General features: G+C 38.9%; 1 protein-coding gene across 1 annotated transcript in view; it reads right to left on the minus strand.

Annotated features, from left to right (window-relative positions):
- Positions 1 to 18,706, minus strand: part of HAPLN1 (hyaluronan and proteoglycan link protein 1) — a 73,081-nt gene that overhangs the window by 18,968 nt on the left and 35,407 nt on the right. Inside the window, exon 2 of the mRNA XM_042989580.1 lies at positions 16,279 to 16,407. Coding sequence (XP_042845514.1) covers positions 16,279 to 16,381 — 103 coding nt within the window. The 5' untranslated portion in view covers positions 16,382 to 16,407. The remainder of the gene's footprint in view (positions 1 to 16,278; positions 16,408 to 18,706) is intronic.

Consider the following 18,706-nt stretch of genomic DNA (forward strand, 5'->3'; position numbering starts at 1 on the left):
ATCAATTACTTTCATAGTGTTGTGTAACCACCACCACCACCAGTATTCCTAAAAATTTTTATCACTTCAAAGAAAAAGCTAATTCCTCCCTGGCATTCCAAACTGGGAGGCAAAAATTCAATTGTCAGCTCCACGCTGAGTCATTTGAGAAAATTGCACAGGTTTTAAAAATGGTTCCTTATTTTTGTGACATTTGTTACCACTTGGCTGGTTTGGATCTGTGAGACTAACACTGTGGAAGGTGTTAGTTTCCTTAGGGCACACAGACTGGTTCTAGGTAGTTTCACCATAAGAATCCTTGCTGCAAGTATTTTTGCTACAAATATTCAGCTGCATGAATAAATGGTAAAGGCAATTTTGCCATAAAAGATTAAAAAAAACACAACTGGTTGCACTTTTGGTTTGGTAGTTTGTTGGTTTCATCAACTGGTTGACAGTTTGGTTTTATTTCTTCGTTGATGCAGTACTCCCATTTTATGTTACATAAATTTTAGCCTTCGTACAGTGACACAGAGTTTGAACCCATGTTTCCCATAGAACTTTGGAATGTCTCAAAGGGACAGGTGACAATATGCCAAGAACAAACAACAACATAACAGGCTTTTCTATTGCAATACAAAGCTCAGTTACAGATGTGAATCCTCATATTTGGAAACTGTTAAGTCTCTTAATGAAGGAAGAGATTGTAGAGAAGAAAGAAGAAGCGAGCTGAACAACGAGTTGAATCAACAGGGAATGAAAGACTTTGAAGACAAGTGCTTAGGAACCATCCACAAAACAAAATCAATTCTTTGCTTGTATTGCCATGACTGTGCACACATTTTAAATGTATTCAAGTATTTTGTATTTCATAATAAAGTCTTTTTAATTTTGCTATTCCTATTTCATATTTAATTATGCCCCTTTTTTAAAGTTTATTTTTTTTTATTTTGAGAGAGAGAGAGAGCGAGAGAGAGAGAGCGAGCACACGCAGGGTAGGAACAGAGAGAATCCCAAGCAGACTCCACACTGGCAGCTCAGAACCTGATGTGGGGCTCGAACTCACCAACCATGAGATCATGACCTGACCTGAAATCAAGAGTTGGATGCTTAACCACCTGAGCTACCCAGGCACCCCTCATTATGCCCTTTTAAATGAATGTGCCTTTTAAAAAAAAAATTTGTAGTTTTTTATGGCACAGTGGTCTTACTGCCAGTTAGTTAGGCCATGAAAATATCTGCAGCAAAAATGCTTGTGGTGAAGAGGCTTATGGTGAAAATACCATATATAAGCCAAACCTGTTGGAGAATGAGCACCTGAGATGGGTTTCTGTCTTCATGGCTGTGCTTAGCATAATCTGCTGCAAATGACCACTCTGTCTCTCTAGGCCATGCCTTGTTAACATTGTTCCTCCAGCATCAGGTAGGGCCTGGCGGCAACAAGGGTCTAGGACTGCCACGGTCTGGTGCTGCCTAGCGCCTCAGCCGGCTATGGCAGTGAGACGTGGGTGTGACGGGGTTTGCCTTATATCCTGATGTAGCTCCAAGATAAACACATTTTATAGACACAATTAAAGATACCTGTTAAGAGCCCAATATTTAAGCAGAATATATAATTGAGATCTTGGTTTCTCACTGTACCTCACACATTACATTTGAGTAGGATGCATAATTTCGGAAAAAAGTAAGGAGCATCTTACTCATTTAGCTGAGAATATTTTGTTTCCTTCAAACTGGAATGACTCTAGTTTTTTCCTGAAGTTGCTCGCCAGGAGTCAGAGCCTCCCATTGTTTGGCTATGATTCTGTTGTGTCTAGTCAGCTGTGCATCAAAAACTTTTATGAGGGCCCTTTCTGCTGTCTTGGCTGCCCCCCTCGGTCCCCAGACAGCCTTCAGTGTCCTTTCCGAGGGATGGTTGCTTTTAATTTGTCAGAGACAGAGCTTCAGTTTCTTCACCAGCTATTCCTAAATGCAAAGGGTGCTGAGCCTCTCCTCCGGGACTCAGCATTTCAGGAAAAGCCAACCTGAAAAGGCCAGAGGACAGGCTCTAATGATCCATTCTTGCCCTGTCCTCATCCAGCCAATCTGGGTTTGAGACCTTCTTGGATTTGTCTGTAGCCCATCTTTGCTTTCATCTGGAGTTTAAAGTCTGACCTGGGGCACCTGGCTGGCTCAGTTGGTTAAGTGTCTGACTTCAGCTCAGGTCATGATCTCATGGTTTGTGGGTTTGAGCCCCGCGACGGGTTCTGTGCTCACAGCTCAGGGCCTGGAGCCTGCTTTGTATTCTGTGTCTCCCTCTTTCTCTGTCCCTCCCCTGCTCACTCTCTCTCTCTCTCTCAAAAATAAATAAGCATTAAAAAAAAATAAAGTCTGACCTGAAGATACAGAAAGGTATGTGTGTTTCTTGCCATTTACTTAAATTCAAAAGAAATAGTTCTATTTGCTTAAACTGTATCTGAAAGGATTTATAAGAAACACAAGCAGCTAATAACTTTGGTAGCCTGTGGGAAGGTAAGGTGGATATTTGGGAGAGAAACCTTGAGAGATTTTCATTGTGTACACTTATATATATTTCAAAAATTTGGAACTGTGCAAATATATAACCTATGCCCACACTAAATAGAATGATACAAAAATAAACAAAACAGTCGGGGAAATTTAACTGACAAGTAAACGCCAAGCTTTGCCAAAATTATCTCTGGAGAGATGCCCAAGAAGATGGTAGCCACAACTACAGTATATTGTGTGATTGCAGGAGTATATTTTTGTAGACCTATGCGTCTGTTAATAAAAATGTTATCTTTAAATATGTCTTCAAAGCATGAACGTTTTACTTCGTTTTCCCTATTCCCAAGCCATTGACAGAGGTCCTGATTGTTGTCTAGTTTTGACTATAAAGGGTAAGTCCAATGCGAGAAATCTGGGAAGTGAGGTCTACTCTTTGCTGTAAAGTGACTATAGCTGTTTGTGACCATCTGTGACCCTGCCATTTGGACTCACACACTATAAGAATACACTTCTCCCCACATTGGCCCTGACCTCCTGCCAGGGCCCACTTTGTTTCCAACTACTGTATAGTCGGTGCCCTGCTAGCTCCTATCAATCTGCAGCTGAACCAAATTACCTAGAACTGTGGCTTCCCTGTGTCCTTAAACGGCACGTGTCCTTTCTGTCAAGACCTGCATTATCTGATGTGATGTGCTATGGAGCATTCTCTTAGATATTGACCATATCCATCTTCCTTCCTTGCCTTAGAGCTAAATGGATTCTGTAATGGGAAACTGCCCACACCAAAATATAGTATTGTTTTGAGTGATGTTTATCATGAATGTGCACTGTGTTATTGTCTTATCCAAGTTTCATAGTAAAAAATAAGGATAAATGTTATCATTGTTTTAGAGCCTAGAGGTTGATCTATGGCAATATTTGATTAAAAAAAAAAAACAACCTTTTTTTTTTTCCCTTGGGACAGTGGAACTTTTTCTTCCCATAGGATATATTAGACAAACCTTTGCCACATATATCTGATAAAAGGTGAGCTTCTTTGCTTGAAATAGGTGTTAGGAGCCTCCAAGTAGCTCTAAGGGATCCATCCATTGAACACAGTGTAAAAATCTTTGTTCTCAGAGGTAAACCTGAAACTGTGTTAATATCCTGAAAAATACTCTGTCTCTTCTCTGTTTTTCTAGCAGGAAGAAGTAAGTTGTGATGAGAGTGTTTAGCTCTGTCTGCTAAGTTCTTTGTGGGCTTTGTTTTTCCATGTTCATGATTTGTTCATGTATGTTTTTGGTAGTTATAATTCTTCGATTAAACATATGGGCTCTTGTATTGTGTTACTTAACCTTTCCGTGATTCTATTTCCTCCTGAGTAAAATGGAGTCAAGCCACCTTCTTCCTAGATTCTTGTGTGAGTGAGATGAGGTCATTCGCTTAGAACTTAGCCTTGTTCCTTGCACACCGTAAGTGCCCAGTGACTCTTACTAACCAACATTTGCTGAGATCCAAATTGTGCCAGGTATGCAAACCAGCTTCTCTCTTCCACATTGGCTTCTTTCCTGTGCTCTTTCAGAAGACAGTTCCTAGAAAGTATTGCTTCCTGAGAAATTGACATCTCATCAACTTTCTTTGATTCTTCTAATCTAGTAGTTCTTAGCAGGACAGGAGTACATCCCGGACCACCACCTTGAAGGCTTTTCAGAAAAACCCAAATCTATCTACATCTATAGAATCTAACTTCTTCCTGCCTCCTCGTCAATTTCCCTGGGGGTTCCAGACAGTCTTCACTTGGGGACAGGGATGGCATGTATTCATTGGCAGCTGTCCCCTGCTCCACCCCACTCCTCTAACTCCTCTTAAGAATCACTATGGTAGCAGGATTTCTCCAAGAAATAGGAATAGTTCATAAGAATAGTTTCTTCAGGGTCCAAGACCAAATGTTTTTTTGTAGTGATTTGATTTCTTCTGAAACATTGTTGTATCGACGGAATACAATAAAATGAGAGCCATTCTCACCTATTAATTCACTCAACAGTCTTCAAGAGTTGGTTCCCCTTTGGGTTAGGAACATGAGGATTAACCTGCCTGAGTCTGAATCTCAGCTTCCCCCTTAATAACCATATGACCAGGGGCAAGCTTTGAACCTTTCTCAACTTTAGTGAGGATAACCACCTTCATTCAGTGCTGTGGTGAGTCCTAAACGAGATGACTGCGGTAGTGCATTTTCTGTTGCGGATCACACATAGTTAGTGGTTTTCAATGTTAATATTAGCTTATATTATTGCCATTGCTTCATCCAATATAACTGGCCCCAGGACTAGAGATAACCTTACTACCGTTGTCAACTCAGCGTTATCTACTCTGGTTAACAATTTTCAGATTTTAAATTTATGTTATCAAAGACTTTTATGCATAATGAACTAGTATTTAATTACTGTTATTTTAAACCAAATCATAGTGATAGAGAGATTAAGGAATACATTACAGGAAAATAAAATAAAAAATAAAATTTGAATATTTCACTAATAGGGTGAATGACATTCCTAATAAAAATATACTTTTCAGGGTTTTAAATGTCCTACAGGTTTCTTTCAAAGGGTATGGGGAAACCAGAACATTAGCATGAGTCATTTATCTTCATTAGGCTGTAATTAACCACACACTCTTTAATTAGTGGAAATGTGGCTTTATGTGGTAAAGGGGTAGAGATCAAATCTACTTGTCTCTGCTCAGACCACTTCCACTTTGTGGTGAAATGTAAGGTCAAATTATCCGTAATTTGAAGAAAAGACATTGTTGGTTTTATACACTAGTATGGTTAAAGTCTTCACTTAGTATGCAGGACATCAAGATAATACTGTCACAGAGTCAGCCCTGGAGGCACAAGGGATCTTTTGCTTCTTTAGTTAATAAACAATCATAAATTGATAGTCTAGAATGTGTCAAGTATTAAGTTGAGTGCTGAAACAAATGAAAGGTAAGTTGAACACAAATGCCCAGGTGGGCAAGGCTGAGGGAAGTGATGGGAACACCAAGGTGCTGAGAACAACAGGGAGTGGAACAGACCATGCCGTTGCGGTGAGCGCATGCTCCATTCTGAAGGGGAGCAGGATACCGATTCCTGCTGATGTTGTCCAACGGGAATGCAGGTTGAAAAACAGCAGGTCTTTGGAATTTTCAGCAGATGCTAGAAATGAAGATTTTCATGCAAATATCTCCAATTTTAAAATGTTTGCAATTAATTTAGATTTTTAAAAAAGTTACATGAAAAAAAAATACCGCATTTCAGTGAGCAGGATTCAGACTCTGGGAAGCAAATATGTGGTATCTGCATCCTCCTTCCCCCTACCTGTTGGTATTGAGCACCTCCGAAGCTCAGACCGGAGCTGTCTCCTTATCTCTACCTGCATTTCCTCCTTCTCTAGGTGTTCTCAGCTGATCCATGGCTATAAATAGCACTGTGTGCTGATGATTCCAAAACTTTCTAGCAGTGTAATTTTCCCTGAGCACCAAATGAATAAATCCAACTCTCTGCTGGGCATGTACTGGATGCCGAATAGACAACTATTCGGGGAATAGAGGGAAGAGCTTCCCCTGCCCAAACCTGTTCTTCCCCCAATTTTCCTCCAATTATTTATGCCTCTACCATCCGTTCATTTGTTCAAGGCAAAATCTCGAAGTTGAGCTTGATGTGCCTCTTTCCCTTCATCTCTATATCTATCTCTACTCCTTTTGTTTTCTAATTGGTTCATCTCCACCACCATAGTTTCTCATCTAAAGTACAAGACCTTCTTAAATATCTTACCTTTCCACTTGGCACGTCATAATTCAGTATTAATGTGGACTTTTGTATTTGTAAACCATTTGACATTACTCTCTTGCTCAAAACCTTGTAACCACTTTCAAATGCTTTTAGAATAAAGTCTGAACTCTAGACCAAATACAAAGCAATGTGGTCTCACTCCTGCCTACTCTTCCAACTCATCTTAAGTCACACCCTCTTCACTGTGAGGCTGCAGTGCCTCCAGCTTCTTTCCAGCCTAAAGACACCATGTTAGTCCTATCACAGAGAATTTTATGATTTCTCACTCTTTCTACCTGGAGTGCTCTGTCCCTGGCTTTTGATGTGACTGGTTCCTGCTTACTATTCAGATCTCAGCTCACAGAACCCTGCTTGACTCTCCTCTACAGCAATTCATCCCATGCCCGCCTGGAGGCCCCCCTCACAATCTTAGTACACTGTAGGCAGTTTACAAAAACCCATTACTTTATTCATCTTTTAAATAAGGTATTCTGTTTCCTTGAAAACATTTCAGGGAAGTACAGTATTAAGCATCTAATCAGCTTTTCATTATTTTACGCTACAAGACTCCTTGTTAATGATTGTGTGATAAAAGAAAAAGCAAAGTGAGAATTAAAAATAATTATATGCAGATTTTGGAGATTTAAAACCTATCAGTATAACTTATGATACTTTTCAAAAGAAAGTAATAATTATTCATAACCCACATTACACTAGGGAAGAAAACTTTAAAATTTACCCATCTATTCTTAAAAAAACAAAACAGGAAAAATAAACTTGTGTGAAGATGTTAATTATTTTTTCTTACCAACATAATTAGCCACAGATAATCAAAAATCCATAGCGAAAAAATAGAGTCCTGTAACTAAGAACATAAGAAATTTACATAATGCCTATCGTGACTTATAAGGAAACCTACCTATCTTCAACCTCCACATCTCTTGTTCACCTGTGCTTTCACTATAATTCAGTGAATAACTCTGTAACTCTGAGCCAAATACACAGACATCATTTCCAATGCTTTCCAGGAATAAGGCAAAAGCAAGCATGATTACAAATAGAATCATCTAGAAGTGGGAATCTCCATACTTCAAGGATAGATTTTCAGTGGTGTTCTTATTTAAAGTTTATGATCCCTCTTTAGAAACAAGGTAGGATACTCCTTTTTTTCCTTCTTCACCTAACTGACCCACTTGACTATAGTGAATGCTCCCTGTTCTAACATTCCTTGTTAATTTCATATGTGATGGACTGTAGACTTTATGTGTTTTTATCTTTAATGTCCCTGACCCTTCTGAGTGGGCAGGGTTGGAAAAGGTAGTTCTGGAGAATTCTTGTTTAACTTCAGTTGTTCAATATACTTCACAGAATAATCCATAAGTGTGTGAGAACATACTACTCAGAGCTCATACATGTGGTAACTAGTCACTGAGTAAGCATAAAAGTCAAGTAACCAACATATGTAATTTAAATAAGATTAAAATACCTACTCTTTGTATTGACTACATTTTTGAGGGCACATATGTTTAGTGCTACTACAATATACACAAAATATTTCTGAAGATTTATAGAAATTTTACATTTCTTGTTCTTTCATTGTCTTCATTTTGAAATAAAAATATTTCCATAACGAAGATTTATCCCCACTGGATATTATCAGTTTGATAACCCCTAATTGAATATTTTAACTTTTTACCATTTTGGTAGATTTTTCTATTCCAAAAGACTCTCCTAAAACAGTAATTTTCTACTTCACATTTAAAATAAAGCGCCAAATCAACAAAGAAATCTAAATCTATTTTTTCTTGATATCTAGTAAAGTCAAAGAAACATAGCATGTTGAAATTACTTTAACATTAAGCCATTAAGCTATAGGTCAGTGCTTTAGCTGAGTCAACATTGGTTCTTGCAAAACTGCAACCAGAGGGAAAGGTTTCTGTATTAAATGGATTTTCTCACTATTTGGGAAAGTTTCCAAATAATTATTGGTTTCCTGCATGATTTGCGCATATCAGCACCCAGAATGGAACAGAGAAAGCAATGGCTGTTGGTGTGAATTTGTTGCTACCTGAAGAGATTTAAAAACATTTTTTTATGTTTATTTATTTTTGAGACAGAGAGAACTGGGGAGGGGCAGAGTGAGAGGGAGACACTGAATCTGAAGCAGGCTCCAGGCTCTGAGCTGTCAGCCCAAAGCCTGCACATGGGGCTCAAACCCACGAACTGTGAGATCACATCCTGAGCCAAAGTCAGGCACTTAACCGACTGAGCCATCCAGGCGGGCCCAAGAGATTTTTAAATGTAGGTTTTTATACCTGGAAATATTATAAAATGTGTTGCTTTAATGTGCTTTATAGAATAACATAGAATCAGCATTCTAGGTTACTCAGTAACAAGTTTAGAAATATTCTTAAGATGTATTTTATGAGTTTAAATCTACTAAGTGATAAAAACTTTAGTGAGTATGGATACAAAGTTCTAAACAATAAGAGTTTTTTGTTTAGTAGCTGTTTACTCTTTTCTCCATGTTTCCACCTCTGTTTAACACTTACTTTGTTCTTTTTTTGTTACTTTTTGTTGCCATAATTTTGTTGGTAATCTCACTGAGGACATGGTCTGTCCTTCCTCAGAGAATAACCCAGTGCTTTGCTTGAAAGAGGCCAATGTTCATCAAGTGCCTGACTGCAGATTTTCTCAAAAGGACACACAAATGCAGGGAATGCTTGGGCATGGGCTAGCAGATGCAAAGTTGGTATGAAAATATACATATTTCTGAATCAAGATTAAGGAATTTATAGAAATTATATATTAATCTATAATCACTTAATCCCTTGCCTTTTCTATTCATGACCATTGAGTATGTATGTATATACGTATAATTATACAATGTGTGTATCCAGGACTATATAGTTGAAGAAAGGTGTTGCCATGTTTGACTTTTATTTCTAATTTAAAGAAACTGCTTTTTTGAATGCTTCTGTTTAAATAAAAGTAATAGTAGGTAATGGTGTTCTCTCTGTAGCATTCCATAATTTTTCGATCAGTTATCATATTCCTTAGTTCTATATTCATAGTAATGTCTGTTTCATCCTCTTACTGGATGAAAAGCTGCGTGAAGACAAAGACTGTGTGTTCTGGTCATCATTGTGTCCCCAATGCCTGTAAGAGTAGGTGCTTGCCACAGACGGAATGTCTGTATGCTCTCAAAATTCCTATGTTAAGGAGAGCTGGGTGCCTCAGTCAGTAAGCATCTGACTCTTGATTTTGGCTCAGGTCATGATCTCACAGTTTATGAGTTCGAGCTCTGCATCGAGCTCCACACTGATAGTGTGGAGCCTGCTTGGGATTCTCTCTCTTTCCCCCTCTCTCTGCCCCTCCCCACTCATACTTTCTCTCTCTCAAAATAAATAAACTTAAAAATTTTTTTTTCATATGTTGAACACTGATCCCCAAGTAATGATTTGTAGAGGTAGAACCTTTAGTATGTGATTAGGTCATGAGTATGAGTCCTCATGAATGGGATTAGTGCCCTTATAGAAAAGAGCCAGGAGGGCTACCTTGTTCTTTTCTACCTTGTTCTATGAATCCTGAAGCTAGCTCTCATCAGACACCAAATATTCCAGTGCTATGATTTTGGACTTCTCAGCCTCCAGAACTGTGAGAAATAAGTTTCTGTTATTTATAAGCCACCCGATTTATGGTATTCCCTTATAGCAGCCCCACTAAGTGCATGTACGTTTGTGTGCAGTACATGATTATTTTCCTTCTTTTGATGGCTCATTTATTATATTCATATTCTTAGTTTGACCAAATGATAGGCCTGTGTTTAATGTAGTTGGTTCTTATTATCGTATTTGGCTTTATGTCCTATCGTAAACCAATAGATTTTAGAAAGTTCGTTCAATACTCATGATGTTGCTAAGTTTTATAATTTTATGGTTAACTTTGTTGATATTTTATAGCTAGTAGTTTCTAGATAGAATTATCAATAGTATATATATTTCTGTAAGTGCGACTTGGAAAATACACTTAATCTTTGTGGATTTTAAATTTTTGCCAAATAGCATTATTCTGCCTCAAAACTACAAAAATGAATTAATTTAACTTTTCAAGACAGACTCAGAGTCCAAATGAGTTTTAAGTGGAAGAGAGAAAATTAAGCTGGAATAACACTTATCTCGTTCTCACATTAAACTTTGGCTCTGCAGACGGTTTGTGATCATACATTATTAAATTCATTCCACCCACTGTGATCCACTCTGCACCACCAGATCCCAACTCTGCAGATATTACATAAGGAACAGGATAGCACTGCAGTGACCAAACATAAATCGAACACTCTTCAAAGCTGCCTACACACATCAGGAAGATTGCTGCCTCCTGCCTCTGGTGGACTCTCATGGAGTGTAACATGCTGTGTGCAGTATGGGAGCCATGCATACGAGCAAACAAAATTTGCTACCACACTCCCAATCCTCCTCCTCCTCGACTGCCTGTCATTCCACGAACTAGAAAGACACCTCATGGCTTTGGTAACACTGAATAGGGCTGGATTAGAAAAAGTACCTGGATGCTGGTCTTGCATTTATTCAACAAACATGTATTGATCACCTACTATGTGCCAGGTAGTGGTTTAGGTGACTGGATATATCAGACGAAGATCCCTATCTACCCTTGTGGAGTGGATGGACACATGAAGCAGAGATGGATACAACTACATAAAAATAAGTAGAGTAGAGGGGTGCCTGCATGGCTCAGTCATTTAAGCACCTGACTTCGACTCAGGGCATCATGTCCTGCTTCATGGTTCGAGCTCCGCACTGGGCTCTGTGCTGACAGCTCAGAGCCTGGAGCCTTCTTCAGATTCTCTGTCTCTCTCTCTCACTCTGCCCCTCCCCTGCTCATGTTGTGTGTATCAAAATTAAATGAATAAACATTAAAAACAATAAGTAGGGTAGATAATCAGCGCTACAGAGAAAAGGAAGAGAAGGTGTGAGAGAGATCGGGGTGTCCGAGGAGGGGCAGAATGCTGCTGAGAGAGAAATTTCATTAAGAAAGTGAGAAATGAGCCCAGATTTGAAGAAAGGGAGGGCATTAGCTGAGAGTCAATTCCCTCATCAGCCATGCAACCTGGGACAAGCAACTAAAGGCTGTGAGTCTTGATTTCTTCATTTGTACAATGGACTATTGATCTAGATGATCTACACTAGTTCTTTTGAATTCTCAAATTCTATAAACTATGATTTAACTTATGCCAACATTACAGAATGGAAGCAATCCTCTAGTGTAAAGTGTCACATATGCTAAATGCTGTGAATGACACAGGACTTAAATGTTCATTGTGATAGCAATAATTTGGAAGTATCTCATTACACTCACTCATTTTTCAACAAACGTATGTTAAGCACCTACCAGGTGCCAAGCACTACTATACAGTTGGGGTATTACAAAGCTCACGGTCTGATGAGGCAAGGGAGGCACGTTAGTTAGCAAAAAGGAACGCACATTAAACTGGAACAGAGGAGTCGTTTGGGACACACAGCGAATGGAAGGACCAACCGCAATGAGTGGGAATGTCCATTTCTGTCAAGGGTTCCTGGTACACATTATCTTACCTTTTAATATTCTTTCAAAAAATTTAAAGTAGTTTATCTGTGTTTACCTAGTAAGTATGTTAAGGGAAATACTACTTATGTTTGGAAAGCTTCAGTTTCCATAGGAAAGTAAAAATTATAAGATGATGTTTAACAATGTTGAACAAATCTTAAATTGTGAAATTAAGGAGGACAAAGAGGCAACTTATAAAATGTTTACTCCCTTAGAGCTAAGGTAATGATATGGTTCTGTTAACAAATGAATTTGAAAAGATAACCACTGGTTTTCCACTGGTATTTGTGCTCCTTTTTCTATCTATCTATCTATCTATCTATCTATCTATCTATCTATCTATTTATTTACATTTTTTTTAACGTTTATTCATTTTTGAGAGACAGAGCATGAGCGGGGAAGAGAGAGGGAGACACAGAATCTGAAGCCGTCTCCAGGCTCTAAGCCGTCAGCACAGAGCCTGACGTGGGGCTCCAACTCACGAACCGTGAGATCATGACCCAAGCCGAAGTCGGATGCTCAACCAACTGAGCCACCCAGGCGCCCCTCCTTTTTCTATTTAAAAGTTAGGGTTTTGTTGTTGTTGTTGCTGCTGCTGTTATTATTTTTATTATTTTTTTCACAACTATTTATTTATTTATTTTAAATGTTTGTTTATTTTTGAGAGACAGTGAGAGACAGAGCACAAGCTGGGGAAGGACAGATACAGGGAGACACAGAATTCAAAGCAGGCTCCAGGCTCTGAGCTGTCAGCACAGAGCCTGATGCGGGGCTCACACTCACGAACTGCAAGATCATGGCATGAGCTGAAGTCAGGCGCTTAACTGAGTGAGCCATCCAGGCGGCCCTCAACTTTTTATTTAAATTCCAGCTAATTATCATACATTGCAATATTAGTTTCAGGTATAGAATTTAATGATTCAACACTTCCATACAACACCTTATGTTCATCACAAGTGCCTTCCTTAATCCCCGTCACCCATTTAGCCCATCCCCTCCACCCATAAAAACCAGTTTTCCATGATGGTTAGGAAGTAATAACCACAACGACAACAACTATTATCTAGTGGGAGCTTATTGTGTGCCAGGTTCAGTACTAAGCACTTTTCCATGTATTACCTAATTTAATTCTCACAAAACTTTTTGGAATCAGTGATCATGCCCAGTTTCCTAGATGTGATAACTGAGACTTGAAGAGATCAATTGTCCAAGTGCTAAAGCCAGTAAGTGGCATAATGGGTAAAACTCTTGAACTTGCCATCAGACCTTCTCTTGAACACCAGAGGCAGGAAGTGCTGGCTCTCTGACCTGGATAAGGTCAAACAGTTACATGTTCAGGATAACTGTACCTGCTTTGCTTTTCACATTGGTCAATGGGAAAAGGACCACAACATTTCTCTTCTGTCTTAAGACTTGTACTTTAAAAAGCATATTCATCATCTCTGAACTTCTACTAGTAATTGAAAGCCTACACAAAGAGTTTTTGGGCCTGACCCAAATATTTAAAAAATTGTACTTCTGTGTATTTTGGATTTCCATACAAAATCCTTCCCAAAGATCTCAAGTTTCAAAGGATTTGGAAGTTGTTTGACTAGGCACATTATGAAATGAGGAATATAATCCATTAGTTGAGAGGGTTATGGAGAAGGCATTAACGAGAACTGTCTCTTCCTGTACAAGTACTTGAGAAAATGGCCCTCTCCTATATTGAGAGCAGTGTATGACAGCCAATGTAATATCTTGACTGCTCATTTTTAGCAGACTTTATGGACAAGTGACATTTGCTTTCTTGTGTAACCAAATTGATTCAAGAAAAAAAAAAAGAATAAATTAGTATGCATGCAATTTTATTTAAAGCTGTGTTTCCCCCCATGGGAATCTGGGAGACTTTTCATCACCAGAAAATTCTTTTCACTAGAAACACTTTGGACAGGGACCTACCCTTGCTGTTTTTTTTTTTTTCCTGGTAATCTGACTTTTTTTTTTTTTAAAAAACCCAGATTAAGTTTTTTTGTACCTATATCTCCAAAGAACCTTCTAAAACAAAATTGGCAGGAAGCCTTCAGAAAATTAATTAGGTAACTCTTATGCATGAGATTCAAGGATGTATTAAAGTGTTGAACATCTTTACCATTGCAGCCAAGGAGAATTTGAGGGTGATGAGCATTATTCCTCTGGGTGTTATTTAGGCCTGGAGAACTTAGAATACAAAAATCGATATATAATGAAAAATGGGAGATAGAAGAAGTATTTTTGCAGTAACATGAATCTTGAGCAATTTTCTATCCCTGAGAGAAGCATATACTGCTCTTCAGTCCAGTTCAGGAATCTGAGATTTAGATTCCTAATTTAATCATCTGACTGCAAAATTCATAGAAAATTCACAAGGATTTCAGCTCCCTTGAATCCTTTCTGGGCCAAGTTTGATTAATAACAGTTCCAAATGTGAAAAAATAATGTAGTATTTCAGCAAATAATGAAGGTTGCCTACTTCAGTGATTATCTACTTTGCTGTCTGCTTTACTTTTGTATTGTAAAAGACAACGGAAATTGTGGCAGACCACTGGAAGTGTTTCTCTGAAGGATTGAAGAATATGAAAGTTCCATCTGAGTACAATCATAAAGGAAAAAGAAAACTTTTTATTAAACAAAAGTAACGATGATGAATATTTAGAGCAATTTTAAAATAAATTCTGACTTATGGACCTAGCATCCCAATACTGTCCCAAATCACCTTTCAGTAACAACTTCCATAAGCAAAGTATAGGCCTATGAGTGTTATTACTTGAAAGCTGTGAGTAACTTTCTAAGAATAGGAATTTACAATTAAAATGAGGTGGACTACCAGGTCACTTAAAAAAGTTGGGTAGTGTATGCAAATGATCTGGATAATTCTGATCCCTGTGTAAGAAATTCCTTTGCACTAAATTTCAGCAGAATATATGGGTTGGAAAGGCAGGAGCCAACCAAGTTTTCCTTGCTGAGATAACTTGAGTCTTAGAGACTCCCCAGAGTAATTTTTAACATGTTAACACGTTTTAAAAACAATATTTGCATACTCTGGGTGCACTTTAGACTAAATGGTTTGTACATAGTTCATAATGTCACAGGAATTTAATAATTACTTGAAACCACAGCTAGAATTTATTTTATAGAGCGCTTCAAACTGCTATTGTTAATGACTAGGTATTCCTATTTTGGCTGCATTTAATTCTGTGATTAGATGTTAAAGGATGTTATCCCTCATTAGAAAATCTCTATGTGTAAACACCGTATAGTCTTTGGGAGACAGCCTGGATTCTACTATACACATTCAAGGAAACAGCTGAGTCAGCAGCTTGCATAGTAAAATTTATGATTATATAATTCCTTTTCATGGTCCAACATTGGAAAACTTAAAGCTGCGGGAAGCAAAGAGAACTGAAAGAGAGATGTCTAAAATAGCTAGACGTCATCAAATTCAGAATTCGATTTGTGTGGTCATAATATACATACAGGAAAATACTTCTAGCCAGACTAGCATTTGACCTTCGCCAACCATACTTTCCAACAGTGGATGCGGTTTTTGGAGGCTATGCTTTCGACCTTGAAGATGTAACTTAATGTTTTATGTCTCTTAGCAAACTTACAATACCTCTGGTCCTCAAACCGAGCTCATCTAAAATGAATATCTTGGTGTGTTTGAACTGTTAAAGTCTATAATTCTTATTTTAATTATTCAGCCTACAAGGGCAAAGAGAGAAGCTGCAAACTATCTTTTTCTTATTGCATAAGTCTGTCGGCTTTCTTAGTGCAGGATGTCCCTCGTCTGAAGCTGGGACTGAGGAAACAGCTGCATTCTACTGCAGCCTTAAATCCTGCTACAGCTCTCAAGCTTAGGATTCAGCTGAGCTGCAAAATATGCAGGGGCAACACATTGGTCTATGGGAACTAAAGCTTTGCCAGAGGAGATTGTCGTAAAGTGAGTTACTCTTTCCTGAACCTTAGCTTGTCCCACTTTCATTTTCACACGGTTTTTCTTAATGATTACTCGAACAGAATGACCTTCCATCGTGAGTTTTACTTCCTATTTCTCCCTCCTTTCGCTTACATTTAAATAAACTTTATGCCCTTCATTCTACTTGGAAGACACCAACTGTAGTAAAAAGCCCTGAACAAATTGCATCAGCCCCTTGCGGTTGGACATTCCTAAGCCATTCTGCTTTAATTGTCCTCAATTCTTTACTATAATGCAATAGCATTCAAAAACCAGAAAAGCATGTTCACCAGTTAACAGAAAGGAAAAGAAAAAGCCAATGCAGCAGAGCTAAAATTAAGAAACACCAACCAAGCACCCCAACTCCAAGTAACTTGAAATTAATTTGACTTTCATATGAGAACCTGCGTTTTCTTACCTTGGATGTGAATAACTCTGTCATGATCTAGAGTATAGTTGTCTGAATGATGATCAGCCCAGCAGATTGAAATCAGCACCAGGAGAAGTAGACTCTTCATCATCTTTATAACCCAAAGAATCTTCTTCACTGTGAGAGCATCACATACAAAGAGGCTTGTGAGATTTGGAACCCTTTGGAGTGTTGCACTGCACAACTTATTACCGCCTTATCATCATAGAATGGGTCTGTAAAAATATTTAACCCAATCTGTTCAGAAAGTTACTGTAGCTGTCTTTGGGAGCTGAAGACTGCAGCTTTGAACAATTCCAGTTTCCCTTATGCAGCCAGAGTCCAAATAGTGTTTAACTCTATCTTTGCAGAATTGTAAATCTAGAGATGTAAATCAGTATTGTTTTGATATAGAGAGTTACAGTTAGTTACAAAAAGATATGGCAAGGATATAAAAAGACTTAAAAAATTATTTTGATCTCTGAATTTGAAGTATTACTTAACAAAACCACCATCTGACATAGCTGCCCTGCACGTGAGTATCACCGGGTCTAATTAGAAACTGAATCTTAAACCGGAGCGAATGAAAAATATTTGCATGAAACTTGACATCGTCATTCATTTTACATGTGGATTCCTAAGCAAGTTGGATTTGCTTGTTCTAAAGAAGAAGAAGAAGAAGAAGAAGAAGAAGAAGAAGAAGAAGAAGAAACAAACATAAATCCCTGATTAAGTAAAAGCAGCACATTTATTACAGATTCACTTACCATCTTAAACACTGCTTGGGTCGATGGTGAAGAGTTGAAGATTATGGACAAACTAGGTTAGAGTTGTGCATGGTACCACTGCAGTCATCCTGATTGATTTTTCATTCATTCCTCCCTAAAATGCTGACGCACCAACTTAGAGTGCCAGGTGGGGTCTCTGCAGTCAGCAGAGGCACGGCTGCAGGGAGCGTCCCTGCCAGCCTCCCAGGGCAATTATGCAAATGAAGGGCTGAGACAACAGCTAAGCACAGCCCTGGTCCTAAGTGAAAGAGGCAGAGCCCTCACTTGGCTGTTCTTTACTGCGAGACCAATTTGATCAAAGGGGACACAATGCCCCCAAACGTTGTCATTGGAAGGGCCAAAAAGTGACTCCAAGTGATACAAACCTTATGACCTTGGCAATAGCTGCCAGGGAAGAATTTGAGTGTAGCTCCTCTGTTTCCATGTGAAAGCCGAGGCAGATATTAACAAGGGCTTCCTTTTTTTTCCCATGCACATCGCAGCCTTAACAACACTTGGCTATTTTTAAAACTGAAATTGCACAGCACTGGCTTCTCACACTAATTTGTTTCTTCCAGGAAAGCCTGATTCCCTGGAATACTCATTACAGAGCGCTGAGTCTGTTCCTGGAGGTCCTTGCAGGCCTGCCTTGACTCCAGAGCCTGAAGACACACGAGACACAGGCGTCCCCGTCTCTCCTGGGACAGAAATCCCTCTTTGCATTCTCCTAACACTGGGCATTGCTGTGGTGCCTGTGGCTTCAGTCTTTCATGTTAGCTTGAACCCTTTTCTTTCTCTTCCTTATGACACAGAAAGAAGACAGTGGATGAGCAAATGAAGAAACTTACTTTTCCAGGACACTGAGGGTATCACTTTTAAAATGTTATTTGATTTGCTCATCTTATTTTCTGAAGTTCACTTGACTGTGTCTCTGAGGGTTTTTTGGAAATGCTTGTTGTTGTTTTTTTTAATTTTAAAAATATTAATTTTTGAGAGAGCGAGACACACACAGAGCATGTGTGGGGCAGGGGTAGAGACAGAGGGAGACTGAATCTGAAGCAGGCTCCAGGCTCTGAGCTGTCGGCACAGAGCCCGATGTGGGGCACGAACCCATTAACTGTGAGATCATGACCTGAGCCAAAGTCGGACACTTAACCAACTGAGCCACCCAGATGCCCCAGAAATGATTACGTTTTTGAAGATACTGACTTTTGTCCATAGGAATATTATTAATAAATATTACCTCTTTTCAGCCCACACTGTACTTTGGGTGAATACACATAATAAAAGTGATCTTTTCGAATTTGGAATATAATGGGGACAATTCCATACTCAAGCATAAGACAGTGGGGAAACCAACACAAGAGGTATCATGGGCTCTCTGCCTGCCCAATCAAAGGAGAGGGAAATGTGGGGCCACCTGGGTGGCTCAGGTGGTTAAGCATCAACTTTGGTTCAGGTCATGATCTCAAGGTTCGAGAGTTCAAGCCCCGCGTTAGGCTCCGTGCTGACAGCTCAGAGCCTGGAGCCTGCTTCACATACTGTGTCTCCCTCTCTCTCTGCCCCTCCCCCTCACTCACACTCTGTCTCTCTCCTTCAAAAATAAACAAACATTTAAAAAGTTTTTTTTTTTTTTTAAAGGAGAGGAAAATGTTGAAGAGGGAGTGGGA

This window comes from Panthera tigris, chromosome A1, assembly GCF_018350195.1.
Source record: "Panthera tigris isolate Pti1 chromosome A1, P.tigris_Pti1_mat1.1, whole genome shotgun sequence".
NCBI classification, from domain to species: Eukaryota; Metazoa; Chordata; class Mammalia; order Carnivora; family Felidae; genus Panthera; species Panthera tigris.